The sequence below is a fragment of the Galendromus occidentalis genome, unplaced genomic scaffold, assembly GCF_000255335.2.
Source record: "Galendromus occidentalis unplaced genomic scaffold, Mocc_1.1 scf7180000077211, whole genome shotgun sequence".
NCBI classification, from domain to species: domain Eukaryota; kingdom Metazoa; phylum Arthropoda; class Arachnida; order Mesostigmata; family Phytoseiidae; genus Galendromus; species Galendromus occidentalis.
Genome location: NW_003805199.1, coordinates 17,168 through 29,316, shown reverse-complemented (window position 1 = coordinate 29,316; position 12,149 = coordinate 17,168). Strand labels below are relative to the sequence as shown.

The following is a 12,149-nucleotide window of genomic DNA, read 5'->3' as shown; positions in this document are numbered from 1 at the left end:
CTCACGATTCGTGACAATACGTCCTTATCGAGAGATATTATCGGTTCCCTCATGTACCTGGCAATATGCACGAGACCCGACATAGCATTTGCTGTCCCTTTTCTGTCCCGATTCCTTGGACGGTACACAGAACAACACTTGAACGCGGCCCTAAAAATCTTGCGGTATTTGCAGGGCTCGCGAGATCTCTCAATGATTTGCGCCAGCAAAGATTTCCCATCTCCCCCAAACGCGCTCGAGATCGTCACAAACGCCGATTCCGCTGCCTCTAAGGACACGCGACGGTCAGTCAGTGGCACAGTGACCAACCTCAACGGGGCTCAAGGGGCGACATAAGTTCATAAGAGAAACAAGAAATTAGTCTTTGGGTGTCGGACTGTACACCTCGTTGTTGTAAGACTTTATTGATGACAACATATCATGCGTAGCTATCATGTGTTAAGCTTTCCTGATCTTCTTTGAACAAACGTCTGTTGGCCAGCTCTGCGTCTCTGAGGTAATCTGAAGGGAAAGCCGACAGAAAACTCTTCCTCCACTCGGACCACTCAACATTCGGCCCTATGGCGGCTAGCGCTGAGTTGTACCACACTAGAGCGACCCCCGTCAAGTATTCACGCATGATCATGACAACCTCGAACGAATCACGGCCTTTCACGAAGTGTTCAAACTGAACGAGCCACAGCTCCGGCGTGAATTTGTCAGACGTTCCGCGGAATACGGGAGGTTTCGCCTTAACTCGCTCGAGCGAACCTGCTGCGACAATCTCTTTGACTAAGGGCTTCGCGAATTCCTGTACTACGTCCGGAACTGTATCTTCGTTGGACACGGTGGAGGGTCCTGCAGAATTCTTAGTAGATCTCGAAGTCTGTGCCACGTCACCTGAGCCTTTAGAACAGCCCCCTCCCTGAGGGATGCCATTCAGGATTCTTAGTATTTCGGTGGACGGGACATTCACACGAAGTTCCCCTGCAGCAATCATATCCTCCGTTGTCTTGTTCGGGAGCTTACTCATGACAAGAGTACTGAGCTCCATTCCGGGTGATTTTTCCAGAGTTGTCCACAATTCGTCACCATCCTGCTTGAGAGCGGACTTTACGGCAAGCTTTGGGTGCCCCGATTCGTCGGCCCGGACCCTGACTGTGATCCAAACCATGATTTCCTTATGTCGACTGCGCCAGAAATTAGTCTTTGGGTGTCGGACTGTACACCTCGTTGTTGTAAGACTTTATTGATGACAACATATCATGAGTAGCTTTATATACGCCTGCTCCCTCTCTGCCGCTCCCTTACTAAACATACCAAAATAATCAGATCAATTTTTATTTCGCTCCATCGGATCAGCAGATAGCTGATATCCTGACCGAACCTCTTCCACGTCCGGTCTTCGAGAAACTCCTGAATCTTGCTGGACTGAAGAGAAATCATGTTCGCTAAGATTCTAATCGGTCTATCAATTCTCATTCACATAAATTGACAATCGCGATTCACTTATGATAATTGCCCAATAAATTGCATGAACAAAAACCAAACGTGAGAGAATTGAGAAACGAACCGAATTCGAAGCGTCATGTATTCCGTCTCCTGTCGTATGTCGCAGTCTCGCCTCTCCGTACGTGGTCTGTTTGAGAGACAACCTTCCACCAATCGGGGGAGAGGAAATCTGGAAAGATTTCAAAACCGCCCACCCTATCCCTACCCCCCTGTTCCCAGAAAGTCCCCGAGGGCAGACCCAGCTGAAAATCTCATTAGCTGCCAAATCTCAATTACCCCTGCTTCTTCTCCTTGGACTATTCGCTCTCCTCATACGAAGTTGTCTGAAACCCGAGGAACCATACATACCCCTCGATCCCGAGCCTGAAAATCACCACTACTGATAATTCGACTAACAGGAAATCAAAAATAATAGATACGATGAACGAAAAGACCCACGACCTGGGATATCGCAGCTCCAAACGAGAAATGGTCCCCATCATTAGGAAATACGTCGAAGAAGCTCAGAGCATGCCAGACGCCATTTATAGAGTCAACGACATGTGGGAAAAGACAAATATGCCCATTAGAACAATATCAAGCACAAGCTCTAAGGGAAATTCGGGACAACGAAAACGGAATTGCGCAGCTGCAGAATACCATCAACGAAGTGAAAGATAAAATTCGTGAACACGAACAGACGTTACAACGAATTATATAACAAGGTCTGCCTCCAGCTACGGTCAGCCGAATGCTCAGGGATCACGAACAGCTCTATATGAGACTGACCCAGGACAAATCAAAGGAGATCAGCCTCCAACAAGATAGGAGAGCCATCAGAAAATTCTATTACGGAACCATACACACACAGGAAAACGGAACAACAGAACATGACCAAACTGGCGAATAATGTATCCATCAAGGCGATTCATATCACATGATACACGCATCATCACTCGCAACGGATCCCGAGGTGAAATGCTTTCCTTGCAGCCACGCGAACGCGAGAGCCATCCCCCAAACCTTCCTATTTTTCTTTCTTTTCCAACCTGAAATCAATTCATAGAAGTACATATAATAGTATGCTCGATCATAGAAAATAGATAAATGGAACCCATAAACTGAATATGAAGAAAATAACCAAAATCAGAAATCGATAAAATGAAAGAAATGAAGAAACCTAATAGAGAGCGAAACCCCGGTGATACTTTTTCCCGGATCCTGCACATGCCAATGCGAGAGTGCGATCAAAAATTCGTGGTTATCAATACACACCGCGGGCTATTCAAGTTCCTGAAAATGTCGAACGGCCTCAGATCGCCTGTGTATCGCCCTGCTTCTAACGGTCAGATCGAGCGATACGTGCAGACAATGGAGAATTCACTGAAGAAACTCGGTGAGGAGAGAGATGACCTGCAGCAAAATCTGTCCCGTTTCCTGCTCAGACAGAGAATGCGCGTGGGACCTACTGGCCACACCCCCGCATCCAGAATGCTAGGCCGAGAAATCCGATCTAATAAGCCGGATTTGCAGAGGGAGCCGGGAAGGAATCGGACTTACTCGGAAAATCCGCTTCCCAAAACCAGAAAGGTTCGCTGACGAAGAAGTTGTCATGGTCCGAGACTACAGGAGTCCCAAACAACGATGGGTTGTAGGAAAGGTCGTTCGCGCATGTGGACTACAGTTGCGAATCGTTCGAATCAACGGTATGTTCTGGAAAAGACACGTCGATCAGCTGCGAAGATGCAAGCTTGACTACGAGGAGGCTACAGAGAGCGAAACCCCGGTGATACTTTTTCCCGGACCTTCCCGTCAAGCTCATAACACCGCTCCCGAGATCAGCAGCACTATCCAAGGGGGAAACGAGTCCGAGGTCGACCACTCGGATGACGATCTCTTCGACGCCAATGTAGCTGAGGAGACCATCAAGCCTCCAAGTGTCAACGTTCAAGTCGGGGAGGCAACCGCGGTTGAACCGCGCCGATCCGCGAGAACGACGCGACGAAAGGAGAGGCACCATCGCGGCTTGGACATTGAATACCATATTGTGATAATCCTGTAAATAATAGAAGTCTCGGAGGATTCAAAATGCAAGGGGAAGTTGTTAGAGTTTCAAATACGCCCGCCTTCACAAGCCGACGATTCGAGGAATTGAAAATAAACAGCCAGCTTAAGGCAGTCGTGATCTGCCGGTGAATGACTCCGTGCGCAATCCATAATAAGTACTACTACAACTACTAGGCGCTACGAACTGCAAATACATACTAACAATTAGTATTCTCAACATGCAGACCGACTCCTCGTTATCACTATCAGAGCGGCTGTTGAGCATGGAATATGTTAGATAGCGATAACTCCGAGCGATCATGTTGATCGGCAAGATTTCTCTCGGAGGACTCTCGTGAGATCAAAGGAAAGCCGCAGGTGCTGAGAGACCCGAGATCTCTGAGCCGATTGGGAGATCCTCAAATGGAGGATACTCTGATCAACCGCAAAAACAAAGTGATCCCATCTGAGTCGGCATCGAGATCAAGATTAGACTCCGAGGCGCCATGAGTGCACGGCGATGCATGCCGAAGCAGCTAGATGTCTACGCAGCTGGGGATTCGACATAGGCACCGGCATAAATGGAAGACGCGGGTGGTACCGGGTGATTTGTGCGCGGATTGATTTGAGAGCATGATCGACTTGAGAGCCAAATCGATCTGAGCCCTTCTGAGCTACAAGAAGATCGTGTATGAGATGACCCAGTCAGGTTTCACACTAGGTGTTGACCTGGTCTGCTCCCGACTCCTGGAAACTCTGCCCGCGTCATGGGAGCCACTCAGGCAAGCTTGGAGTGCCCGAAGGAACGAGGACAGACAACTGGACACTTTGACGGCTTGCGTCCAGGCTGAGGAGTGAGACGCGGTGCAAATGACAATCAAGCGACCGCTAGGTTCTCCCGACTCAACATAAACCGCAACGCCCCTCGACGAAACTACCAACGAAGTTTCTCGCGACGTAGAACGACGTCTTCACAATCATCAGAAGTCGTGTGTTACAATTGCAACCGGAGAGACCACATGCAGGCCCAGTGCAGAGCTCCGCGCCGAAACAACAACAACAGAACTCGGAATCGCAACAACAACAAATTAGCCTCAACGACTGAATCAGCCGCAAGCCAACTTCTCTGAAGCCCTCTGTGGTGCCACTGTTTGGCTCTACGTGGGTTCAAGGAAAAGACTGAATTTTCCAAGTTCTGGAAACCCTCGAAGGAACCGCCGAGGCCGCTTGAACTTGTAGCTGCTTCGTTGGACGAAGCCGCGTACCGACTGGCTGCACGACGCCTCGCCGCTGCCTACCTCTAGCCCGGCTCGACGTGCATGTCGCCTCCAAACATACATCAAGCCACTCCGGCCCCCCTCGGGGCATTTATTTCGACAACATATTATTCGTATCTCTGCTTAAGTACGCTCATGCGAAGCTATGCGCGAAACTCCCGGCCGAATTCTCGAATAACCTTCCGTCGGCTGCTGCTAATGAATGACACTCCCGCACGGCGGTGCACGCCCGCTAATTCTTCGATATTCGAGAATTCTCGAGATTCGCTTCCCGTTACATTTGACCGGATTCTCGGACGGCGGAAACTAATTTCTGAAACTTTACCTAACTCTATAGCGCGAGATGTGCAGTGGGACATATGAGCCGAAATGTCGGGTCTAGAATCGAGTCATTGGATGAACTCGCCGATTTTCCAACGGATTTGGAGAGCGTTCGAGAGCCTCCCCATTCCTCAATTTCGAGCCGAGTTAGAAACCTCTTCGTTCCACGGGGTCATTCCTACCAAGAACCACCTCGGACTCCGAACAATCGTGATGTCCAGCTCCAACCGCAGCCCGCACGGCCTTTTCGTGAACTCTGTCACCCACGCGCGTGAAATCCGGAACTTACGTTATGACGAACTTCGCCGCGCCTGCCGTCAGGTATGGGATACAATGAGCTTTTTGGAGAGACGTCCCTACTGTGCGGCCGCCGTAACCGCCCGCCGACGCGGTACTCGGGATCCTCCACCGATCGCAGTTTCCGAAGCGATCCTAGATCGCGTACGCCGCATTGCACAGATGCAACGCCTAGACGCTGCCGCACTGGACTTCGCCGATCCGCGTCGCGAACTCCTCCTGCAGCCCATGGCCGCTTCCCCTTCGTCGGCCTCCCAGCCGCCACTCGTTAGCCTTCAGCCTTCCGGATACCGCTCCTGTCGTCGCGGCCTAACCGAGAAGCCGATCGTCGTCCGTTCGCTCAGCCCACCGCCGACTCCCCGACCATTAAACCGCCAGCTGTCCCCGCCGCCGTCGAGATTCCTTGCGTCGCTCAGCCCGCCGTCGAGCTTCCTTGCGTCGCTCAGTCTCTTCCCGCCGCTCTCGAAAACCTCCGCGTCGACGTCGGAACGCAAACCGACGCCCATGATCTTGGGCTGGGACGAAGCCGCCATCTCTCGCCGTTTGTTTGATGATATCTTCCGAATCTATTTCCGATACAAAATGATACGTATTCCTCGCGGCTCTGCTGATCGTTTTGGTTAAGTTAAAGAATAAATTCTCTATTTGAGAAACCTGTTAATTGTTTCCTTATGCTTCCTCTCAGTACTTCTCTAGTGCGCTCTATACCTCGAGTGGGTATAACCAATGGATCGGTCTCTGGAAGACCTGGCCCGTAGCCGTTCTGACGAGGCAGGATCGCTGCCGCCGATCCGTTCTTTCCCCGCCGGAAAGACTGAGCACGCGACAGAGAGGCCACCGTGCTTTTGAAGGGCTCGGATCCTGTAACAGGCAAACGTCCCCGACCTGGATACTACGCGCAGCGGCTGGCGACCTTATGTGTGCCGTTCTAAGGTACTGAAGGTACTCTTCCGAAAACCGCTTCTGGAAAGTCCGAATCACTGATTGCTGGTGTTTCCAGCGTCGTGAGAAAACGATCGAGTTCGCCGCTTCACTCGAATCCGGACTGAATTTCATTTCTGGTAGGGTCGGCTTCGCTCTATGCCCGTAAAGTGAATCTGCCGGCGTCAACGCGCTGATTTCATCCGGATCAAGTTGCACCGCTGTGAGGGGTCGTTGATTCACAAGGGATTCGATTTCGAAAAGAACCGTCTCTAACTCCCTGAATCGTAATGCGCCTCTACCGAGTATTTTCCTTAGCGGACGCTTCACCGTTTGCACCATACGTTCCCACCACGCGCCGTGGGTGGGAGCGTGGAGTGTGATTAATTCCCAGATGATCTCTGCATTAACTAGATGTTGTTGGACTGCCGGACTCCTGATATGGTCATAGATAATCCTCAGCTCGATTGCCGCTCGTACGAACGACAACCCATTGTCCGGAATGATGCGGGATACTCCGCCGAATCTGGCTAAGAATCTCTTCAATGAGAGGAGAAACTCGTATGCGGACATATTATCTGGGACCAACTCCAAATGGATGGCTCTCGAAGCCGGGCCAACGCACGGGATGACGTAGCTCTTTCGAAGGCTGTTGTCTTCCTGTTTGTACGAGATCGGCCCTGCGTAGTCCACTGCACATACCGTGAACGGAGCAGCCGTTTCCAATCTGAAGCTTGGAATCGGAGGGACGGGTTCTATTGCGGCTTCCGCTCGAAACAGCATGCAGACTTTGCAGTCTTTCAACACGCTGCTCGCTGCTCGTCGCGCCGACTAGATATAGAATTTTTTGCGCAGAATGCTCAGCGTCGCCGCGACTCCACCGACATGGAAGCATTTCTTTTCGTGGTAGAATCTAATGAGGAGTTGGACCGCTGGATCTTCTCCTGGCAGCACCTGAGGGAATTTCTCTTCGTAACTCAACTCCCCGGAGCGCTCCAGCCTGGATCGACATCGTAGAACGCCCCGTCTATGAATGGAGCTAGCTTGTAGAGTTTGCTACTCTTCCCGATATCTTTGCATCCCGACGTTACTTCTTCACCGCAGTGAGCTGTCTGGACGTTGAGCGAAATTTCCCCGACGCGTTGAGCGCTTCAACCGTACTGACTGGATCAGAGAGAGCCACTTTCAGAGATCAGAGACCGCCGACTCGACGACCATCTGAGGATTCTCGAAATGCTGTTCACCAGAGTGCTCCAAGATGATAATCGTGAGCCAATAGCCAAGGAATCCGGTTGCTGCCGCGAGCTCGTGAGGAGCGCTGTCGTCTTTCTCTCCTTCTCAAGCTCGTTCTCGAAGTGATCGTTCAAGGAGTGCGTCTCCATCGGACGCCCCGGTGACTTCAACCACTGAGGGCCTGAACGCCATATCGAGCCGAACTCCGCGTCCGCTATATTCACTCCACGACCCAAGAGATCAGCTGGATTATCCGCTGATTTGACATAGAACCACTCCGTTGGGTCTGATAGGCTCTGAATTTCCCGGATTCTGTTCTTTACGAATTCTTTCCATCGATCAGGGGAATCCTTGATCCAATGCAAGGTGGGCGAGTTGTCGCACCAATAGCATGTGGACTCGAAATAATAATTGAGATACCGCTTTATTTTATTCCCTTTGCACGCCGCAAGTACTGCTCCGATGAGTTCTAGCTTGTGTATCGAATAGCTCGTCTTGATCGGCACCACTCTCGCCTTCGACGCGACAAACGAGATTCTGGCGCTACCATCGACCGAGATTTCCCTCACGTAATCAACACACCCGAGAGCAGACAAACTCGAATCGCAGAAGACATGCAGGTCCTTTTTCGTGACGTCACGAGATGTTGTGTTGATGTTCCTCGGCAGACGGAATTCTCGCGCGCTCTCGAACGCTTTCTTAATCTCAAGATAGTGCTCTAAGTTCGTGGCCGTGAGCTCCTCGTCCCAATCTACCTTCTGCTTCCAGAGGGTCTGCAGGAGCGACTTCGGCCTGATTGAGATTGGTGAAATAAAACCCAAGGGGTCGAAAATCTGTGCTGTGCTCTTCAGACGTGAACGTTTAGAAGGCCTGCTGGACTCGAGGGTCTCGATCGCTGACGAGAGCGAAACTGCTAATAGGAGCCTGCGGGTTCTTGCTTATGCCCTGGGGCCAGAAATATCTGAGGAACGTTCTATGATCTGGATGGATCCGGTATTGCAAGAATGCTTTCTCTATGTCACAAGTGACGGCGATTTCGTCTTGGCGGAATCTCAACAGAACTTTGATCACGTCCGGCAATAGATTCGCTCCGCCGTGCAGAACATCGTTCAACGCTGCCTCGTCCTCGCGCCGCGCGCCTGCGTCTTTTATTACCCGCACCTTCGGCGTGCTCTGAGCTGAGCTCTGCTTGACCACCGGCAGGATGGGCAGGTAGTGTACCAGCTCGTCCGGTTTTTTCGGTGCGGCTGGCTCCGCGTAACCGCACTTGAGGTAATTCTCCATTTCCCGATCGACAGCCGCTATGAGTTCGCTCTTATTCCGATTCTTGAAGAGGAATCTTTTGAGGCTCCCCCGCGCTATGTTTTCGTTATCGCCGAGAAACCGGATATTATCTTTGAATGGCAGGCTAACCATATACCGTCCGTTCTCCAATCTCTGGATATTATTTTCGAAAAATTCACGCAAATCCTCCTTCGCCGTGCTTTCCGAGGTCTCAGTGGGGCTCTCTATTCCCATATGTGCGCATTCAGCTGATCGTTGAACTCCCTCTGAGGATTGAATTCCGAACCGTTGGACTGGTGAGCGCGCTCTCTCTGTGCTGCTGATTGGGCGAACATGCTCACTATTCTTGACCCCGCAACCCGCGTGCCCGGCTGGCACAGGTTCGCCGCTACGAATACCTTCGAGGTCCGGTCGTGATTTTGCGATAGATCACTCCCCGCGACTACCAAGCCGAAGATCGTTTTGCTCGCGACTACTCGGTCATCTATGATCTGTTCTTCCCCGCACTTCACCTTCGCAAGAACGTCTACGCCTATGAGGATGTGATTTCGCGCCTTGCCACGTTCTCGCCCGCGTCCGCCATCGGTGAGAGGCTCCATGTCTCATTCGACACTGGGGAAGCCCCTTTCGCTATTTCTGGGATGCCGGTCGCGCGTAATCTGATCGCTGCTTTGTCATCGAATCGACTCTGCAATCCTATCTCGAAGGCATCGTATTTCCTATATTTCGATACCTTGCCCCCAATCGTGATCATCACTAAGCTTTCCTGCTGTACAGGCTTCAAATTAAGTGAGTGGATCACGTGGTCCGAAATATAGGATCGCTCCGACCCGGTATCTATAAAGAATCTAAATATTTTCCTGGCGGTTGGTGCATTCACCCATGCCAACCCCGTTTGGAATAGCGTGAGACCTAGCTCACTCGAAACAACCCGAGCCGCCGCGTTCTGAGTCGTGAATGACTCCGTACCTCTACCCGCGTTCTGACCCGGTTTCTGTTGATTGCACAGAATGCAACTGCACTTCTCGCACTTCACATAGGTTCTACATTTCTTAGCATAGTGGTTCCTTTTTGAGGCATTTGAAGCAAGCATTGCCTTTCTCACACAGGGTTTTCCGCTCTTCGTACGTAAGGTTCTTTTTGCACGCCTTTGATTCGTGCTTCGAACTAGCGCAGAATACGCAACTGTGATCTACTTCTTTATGAGCATTGCCTGCGAAGAAAGCACTGCTCCCTCCAGGCGCTCCGCTACTAGCGTGCCTAGGTGAACCTAATCTAGCTTGGTTCGTATAGCTGAAATCTCTACGAAACGGGGACGGTCCTGGGTTCATGCCGCTGCCCGTTGACCTGCATGCCCTCTTGATTGCTACCTGTTTTTCTAGATATTCTAGCAGGGTCTCTAATTCGCTGCTCGAACCGCTAGTGCTCTGTAAGCTCTCGAAATTCGTTCTCGTAAAGTCTCCTCTCATCGTGCTCGGAAGGCACGCTAGCACCCCTGGGGTGACTGTCACCGAAAGTGACTCGAAGTTTCTTTCTAAAGAAATCAGAGCCTTCACGTTTTGAGACAGCCATGAGACAAATCGGGCCAACTTATCGTCCCGGTGAAGGTCCCTCCATCTGTAGAGCTTCTGAATCTCCTGTACGTGTTCTCTTTCGGCCTCTCGTGGGCTCCCGAATCTCCGTTCGATTATCTGGACCGCTACCGGGTATTGTTCCGCCGTAAATTCTAGATGAGCTATCTCCGACGCCGGGAGACCCACTAGCGCTTCCTTCAACAGGGTGAATTTCTCGATCGGGCTGTACGACTTCTGATGAACGTGAGCGTCGAAGAGTTGCCACCACCCTCTGAATTTCTTGAAGTCGCCGCTGAATTTAGGTAAACGAAATTTTTTATTCAGGGCGAGACCTTGACCCCTTAGTGGCGTATCCGCTGGACGAAATATTGCATCGAAGGACTCCCTGATCCTGAAGAATTCCTCCTCGTAGGCGAATACTCTCTCCATTGTCTTCTCGTATATATCGGGAGACAGCCTCAAAATCAGGGGGGTCAGCGAAAGATTCATTCGTTTCATTTCGTCGTAGGTGTGTTCTATAATTTTCCATAACCTGTTGCATTCGGTGAAGCTGGATGTTTCATACCGTAAGACTTCGTCGAGCTCTTTCACCTTCATCGTGAATCTCGTGCGGAGGGTGCGCCTGATCCTAAGCTGGATGATCAATTCGTCGCGCTCGGCTGGTGATGCTCTGCTTGCGAGATCCCTCAGCGATTCTTCTGAATCGGCCAACTCAATTGGCGCTGCTCCTTCAATATCGTCTGGCATCGTATCGTTAGATTCCGACGGTACCCGACCGCGACGTTAGGCTCCGGATGTACCTGGCTTCTCGGACTATGGAAATCTTGGGCCAAATCGTCCGGAAAACGACGCCTTGCCTTGCTGAGGGTCGATTCGACTCACCGCTGAACGGACAATGACTGAAATGCTCCGTAGGCGCCGAAGTTCTCTGGTCACCGGTCGACCCCACGTGGCTTCCTCACGTTGCGAATTCAACTTCTGCGCGACCAAATCGATTGCCGCTAGAAGTGGGTCGCGGGATGATAGCTTGGAGCCACTCCCTGTCGCTTGTTTCTCGAGTTCTTGAGGGCCGCCTGTAGCGTGTTTCCGCCGCTTTCCGAAGTCGCTCGCCTACGCTGAACGGTCAGGAGTCTCGGTCTGGAACCACTTCTCAAACACTGGGCCTTTTTTCCGCTGCCACCATGTGGTGCCACTGTTTGGCTCTACGTGGGTTAAAGGACAAGACTGAATTTTCTGAGTTCTGGAAAACCTCGAAGGAACCGTCGTGGCCGCTTGAACTTGTAGCTGCTTCGTTGGACGGAGCCGCGTACCGACTGGCTGCACGACGCCTCGCCGCTGCCTACCTCTGGCCCGGCTCGACGTGCATGTCGCCTCCAAACATACATCAGGCCCCTCCGGCCCCCCTCGGGGCATTTGTTTCGACAACATATTATTCGTATCTCTGCTTATTATACGGTCATGCGAAGCTATGCGCGACACCCTCAATGTGGAGCTGGCTGAGGTGAACTTCAACGACCTAGGTGAGGGGTTCCTAGTTGATAGCGGAACGACCCATCACATGTGTTCAAGTCGTAAGTGATCGGTCGAGTATCAACCCTTCGAGTCTCATTGTGAAGTTCGGCTAGGCGGAGCCCGAGTGCTGAAAGTAGCGGAGCTCCGGAACTGCGCTGGTTACAGTCTCGTCAGAAAATCAGTAGTTCTAGAACTAAGGGAAATCCCTGCACGT

General features: G+C 51.4%; 3 protein-coding genes across 3 annotated transcripts; 1 reads left to right on the top strand and 2 right to left on the bottom strand.

The window, feature by feature from the left end:
* Positions 1-2,769: 2,769 nt before the first annotated feature.
* On the top strand, positions 2,770-3,532 carry LOC108864053 (uncharacterized). Its single transcript, XM_018638936.1, has 2 exons — positions 2,770-2,866; positions 3,057-3,532. Exons 1-2 carry the CDS (start codon positions 2,770-2,772, stop codon positions 3,530-3,532), a joined length of 573 nt encoding a protein of 190 aa, XP_018494452.1.
* A 4,894-nt stretch (positions 3,533-8,426) lies between these two features.
* On the bottom strand, positions 8,427-9,083 carry LOC100903308 (uncharacterized). Its single transcript, XM_003741845.1, has one exon. The coding sequence runs from the start codon at positions 9,081-9,083 to the stop codon at positions 8,427-8,429; it is 657 nt and encodes a 218-aa protein (XP_003741893.1).
* Positions 9,084-9,901: 818 nt separating this feature from the next.
* On the bottom strand, positions 9,902-11,020 carry LOC108864052 (uncharacterized). Its single transcript, XM_018638935.1, has one exon. It carries the CDS (start codon positions 11,018-11,020, stop codon positions 9,902-9,904), a length of 1,119 nt encoding a protein of 372 aa, XP_018494451.1.
* Positions 11,021-12,149: the final 1,129 nt, after the last annotated feature.